Below are 5,270 nucleotides of genomic sequence, written 5' to 3'. Positions count from 1 at the left end.
CCATTGGACAGCTTATAATTGTTAGCTGGAATGCTGCAGGCTATTTTATAAAGAATTTTAGAAAAGTTAAAGCTCCACATAGAATAGCAGCTGATTTTGAAAAGTCTAATTTGGACTATATGATATATACATATCCTGTGTAGTACTATGCTGTTTGCTCCCTTCCAAACTCAAGTATCCCATGATCCTATGACAAGAAGCCTGCTGCTCCTGTTGCATATAGTGATGCCTGCAGGCCTGTCAACTCAATGCTTGTTAACAGTGTTGCCTTACATGACCCATCTTTCAATACCTGTGCACTTCTAGGGTCTATAATTACAGCAGTGAGTCTCAGCATGGCATTGAGTTCAAAGGTACTTAAAGCCTTTTCTATAAGCAAATTCTTCAAAAGGTACACTATTTTCTTTATATCACAGCTTCATTTATAAATACATATTCATAACCTTACAGCCTCTTCTCTAACCTGCTGCAGTACACTTAAGGAAATCCACTGCTTTTTATTCAGCTGTTCAGTACACCATTCCCCTCATTCCCTTACAATGCATTACACTTGCACGCTTTGAAAAGAAAGCCAAGCTTTGAGTTCTTGAAACAAAGATTATTTACCAAAAATACTTACTCTTAAAGTCACCACTCTTGCTTTGGGATTGCGAATAGATGTCCCTGAAGAAACATAATCCACTGTTTCAATTTCAATAGGAAAATGCTGTTCACATTTCTCATCGCTGTCTAAAGCACTCGGCCATTCAGTGCAGAAATCTGTATAATGAAGAGAAAATGCTAAAACTAATAGCTGTTGGGTTTTTTCCTTCTTCAAATTTATTGCAATAGATCTTTTTTAAAGTGCTACGTATAGAAACCATGCTCATTTAGACAACAGTAGAGTCTCTGCTAGGCTTGCTGCAGTATATCGATGTCTTTCTTTGTACTGGGTTCCCAAACAGGATGCAATACTCCAGATGCAGTCTCACAATTGCCAAGTGGAATTGTAGAATGGTTTGGGTTGGAAAGGACCTTCCAAGATCTCCTGCTGTCCACGGGCAGGGACACCTTTCACTAGATCAGGCTGCACAAAGCTCTGTCCAACTTGATCTTGAATACATCCAATGATGGGCATCCACAGATTCTCTGGGCAAACTCCTCCAGTGCCTCACCACCCTTATCATAAAAAACATCTTCCTTACATCCTTTATGATGCATCTGCATCAAAAAATTATCTGCAACACAATCCAGAAATTTCCTAGACTGCTTCTATCCCATCCTGTTACCCTTCCAGCAGCTGTTGAGATGGCTACAGTTCCTTACAATAAATAGAGCTTACAGCTTTGAGGCTTTTTTCAGTTCTTTATCCATTTCCTCTCTCAACCAGGCAGTCTATGGCAGATGCCCACCAAGACATCCTATTCAGCTTCTCCTCTGATCCCATCTCTCAAATTCTCAACTATCCTGATGCTACACATCCCATTGCACAGCTCTGCACTGGAGCTGTTCTTTTGGGTACAAGTCAGCTCTTCCTCCACATCACCCCTGGGTGTAGCAATCATGCAAGCTTTTGCTCTGCATTTCTGGGACTCCTCAGGCTTCTAATTCCTCCTGTTTCCTATGCAATAAGGTTCTACTTATTGGCTTGCTGGCTGGCAGAGATGCTGCTGGTCTTCATAGACCCTGCTCTCACAGAGTTTCATTTATTAATAACACTTTTTTTAAATGCTTGCCAAATGGCTACCGACAGAACCCTGGCTTAATCACAGATAATCTTCTGAGAACAGAGACATGTTCACCAGTCATCTTTCCTCAGACACTTGACAGTAACTTCTGCAGGACAAGCAGGGCTTAATGGAAAGCTTCAGAGGTGGATGATGTCTCACCACCTACTCCATCTCACAGTCACATTTTGCATTGTCTGAAACCTCCAAGACAGATGGTTCTTAAAAACAAAACAAAACCCCAACAACCTGACAAAACCAAAACCTCACCTTTAAGAGCTGCACAGTGTTTCTTAATTGCAGGAGGAGTAAGATGCAAAAAATTTGGAATCTGAAATAGACATATGAAGAGTTAACAAAGTAATAGCTTTTTGTCTGTTCATAAATGAAGAAGTATTATGGAAATCTGACTACATTTTTAATATTTTTTTAAGTTAGTACAATACACTTAAAATACTCAGATAAGAAGACTCAAGTTTGATTTAGCACAAGACTTAAGTTAGCCTCATGCAAAAGTCATAGGCATGATAATCCTAAAAAGCCTCCTGATTTGGTTTGTTACTTATATTTGTATTTTTTGTCACTTAATTTAGAAATTTAAGGGTGTATCATACTATTTCATTACAGCAAACAGATTCCAATACAAATATTTCAACCAAAGCAGTGCAGTTCTAGTGAATAGTAATTTTAAAAGTGTGTCTCACCTTCATAAGTTCTAAGTTGCCTTCTTTTGGTAGAGGTACTCCTCTCTTCACTGGGTAACCCATTCGAATTGGGAGAGGCACAGAGGCAGGTTTGAACACTGCTGCTGTTGGATAAACACTGCTCCAGTCCTGATCCACAGCCATCCTCTCAGTTCTGGGAGGTATTTGCTAATAAACCAAAAATTATAAAAGTTTGATGGGAGATACACCATTTTCTGAGTCAAACCAGGAGCAACACACACACCCCCCAATTTATTTCAGGAATAAATTCCCACAGCCAGAAAGTTCAAGACAGCTTTGCATCAAAAGTTAACACTCATTTGTAAAGGTTTTTCAAAAACACAGCCTCTGAAAGCTTGGCTACCAGGCCTTTTCCAAGCTTTAGGTGCATTTTTTCTTTCAGAAATATTCAGAAAGAAGAACTTGCTATCTTCTTATGTTGTGATAAATCAACAGGGGGAAGATAGGGGAACAAATCAGTACTTAACTGAAAACTCTACTTCCTAAGAGCCTGAGCATTTGGTGGGGAGCAAGCAAATGACTCTTAAAATTGTGGAATTCTGTAAGCCTGAGTAAGATCCTACTAAAATAGATATTAAGAACTCTGACATTATTTGCTATAGAAATTCCAGTATAAGAAGAATGTATTACTATACTGCAGAAATAGCTTATAACCTCCAATAACTGAACAAGGTTTCAGCCAAATGCTCTTTAAAAAAAATAAACACCACCATTTCTTTCCCCAAACCCTTATTTTTTAATTTAGAAGGGTAAAAGGCCAATGGATACATGCAGTCAGCTGGTCTGACTGCTTTCATGTGTCATTAAATCTGCTCTTGAAAGTTAAACACAGATTTAATTACATGTACTACTTTCCATTAAAAATCATAACATATAACATTCTACTGTTGAAATTTCTGTGTGAAACAGAAGCTGACTTTTAGGTGAAATAGAAGCTGACTTGTAGGTTGTTATTGGTGATGCTTTTGCCACCATGAGAAAACAGGCTGAAAACAGCTGGGAGATTAAAGAAGCTAGGTGCTGATTGTTTCACCACAGTGGATTGTTTCACCAGGTTTTGACTGCAGAACAGGTTCCTGTACAAACTGCTAAGATGTAGCTTAGAAAACATTTTCAAACACCTCTGAGTTAACTGCAAATAGTTCCAGTACTTACTGATTTTACAAACTGTGGTGTTCTGCCTCTTCTTCTTGTTGAAGCTGAAAGAAAAAGAAACATTTTCAATACAAACTACTACGTGGTTTGTGGGAAAAAAATCCCCACAGCATAACCCTGGATGCTTTCTTCCTTTTACAAAGACAGTGTGCACCAAAGAAAAAGAAACATTTTCAATACAAAATACGATGTGGTTTGTGGGAAAAAAAATCCCTGCAGCATAACCCTGGGTGCTTTTTTCCTTTTACAAAGACAGTGTGCACTAATACCTTCCAGTCTTCACATTACAGAAGAGAATCAGCCATACTGCAGATTGCTAATTTATTTTTTGAAACTTAAGATTAAAAGCTCCAGCCTTTCCTTCTGACAGCACATCTTCACAACCTCCCTTGTGTCACTCTCCAGTTCATCTAATCTATGAGCACATTGAACTATCTTTCTTCTTTAGCTAGGGATAGGGAATAAACCAATGGATTTTTTTTCTGACATTTTACCATGTTGATCTGGCTTATTTAGACATACCAGACAAGATGCTCAGAAAAAGTTTACTCCCTTTTAGTAGCCCTGAGCCACTATTTCACTCAATTTTTTAACCAAGTGACTTCAGCTGGAGCTGGGGTGGGAGACCCACAGGCATGCAGAGATACCAAGTATCACTAAACTTTCAATCTAAACATCTAAATCTTCATTTCCTTGTCTTCATTTCCTCCCCCTCCTCAAACACTATTCACTTTCAACACCCTGCTCCAAAAAAACAACACCAAACCCACACAACCTTTATAATCATCAGACAAATGAAGATGAATCTGGTGACATTAATTTCCAACTGTCGTCTTTGAGCTTGGGTGTTTTTTATTTGTTTTTTAAACTGCTGCCACAGTATGATAGAGCATATATCAGACAAATGAAGATGAATCTGGTGACATTAATTTCCAACTGTCGTCTTTGAGCTTGGGTGTTTATTTTTTAAACTGCTGCCACAGTATGACAGAGCATATATTTAGCAAAAAACATTGAATGGGATTTAGGAGTGGGTGTTTGGGTTCTGTTTGCCTCAATTTATCTTACAACCCTATCCCACAAAAGCCTGGGAAAACTTCTGAATTTCACAGTTTTCCTTATTTAAGCACTTTATGGAACCAATTCAGGTTTTGCTAAGTAAAATATTAAATATATAGCCCTCTTTTGTCTCTTGATCTGCCATTTTTGTGGTGCTTTCACAGACAATTCATTTATACCAATCATTATTTCTGTTACAAACATCCACACTTTCAGGCCAGGACACCTTTCACTCCTGCAATGCCCTAGGCCCCAACATCAGACAGCACTTACAGGCCCCTTCACTAACCTAGCCAGAGCTCCTGAAGCTGCAGATAACAAATGCCCACCCAATGCCTTTGGAAAAATGTTGGTCCCACCTTGACCAGCAGTTTCCATTTGCACTCAGAACAGCCTGACCAGCTCAGCTTGAGGCCTGGCACGACATCAAGTGTCTAGACCTCCCTTAATAAATGATGAAACTCCAATATGGAATACCTAAAACTAGGCAATGTGCTGCAGGTCCATTGTACCACTGTAGTCCTAAGCTAAAAATCTTCTCACTTCATTCTTCAGACTACTAACGGCAATCACGCTGCCAAAATCTGTAACCTTTACCATGAAGACGGGGTTATTTTAAACAAAA

The 5,270-nt window shown here is 38.9% G+C and overlaps 1 protein-coding gene across 1 annotated transcript; it reads right to left on the bottom strand.

The window, feature by feature from the left end:
• Positions 1-606: 606 nt before the first annotated feature.
• Positions 607-3,630, bottom strand: LOC103780179 (28S ribosomal protein S35, mitochondrial-like; the record flags this gene model as incomplete). The annotated part of the gene is made up of 4 exons (XM_008947834.1): positions 607-759; positions 1,977-2,037; positions 2,411-2,578; positions 3,587-3,630. Coding segments are annotated over 4 exons (426 nt in total), but the record flags the coding sequence as incomplete, so codon positions are not given.
• Positions 3,631-5,270: the final 1,640 nt, after the last annotated feature.

Source organism: Merops nubicus, unplaced genomic scaffold (genome assembly GCF_000691845.1).
Source record: "Merops nubicus isolate BGI_N331 unplaced genomic scaffold, ASM69184v1 scaffold29379, whole genome shotgun sequence".
In the NCBI taxonomy this organism is placed as follows: domain Eukaryota; kingdom Metazoa; phylum Chordata; class Aves; order Coraciiformes; family Meropidae; genus Merops; species Merops nubicus.
This window is presented reverse-complemented; position numbering and strand designations above follow the sequence as displayed.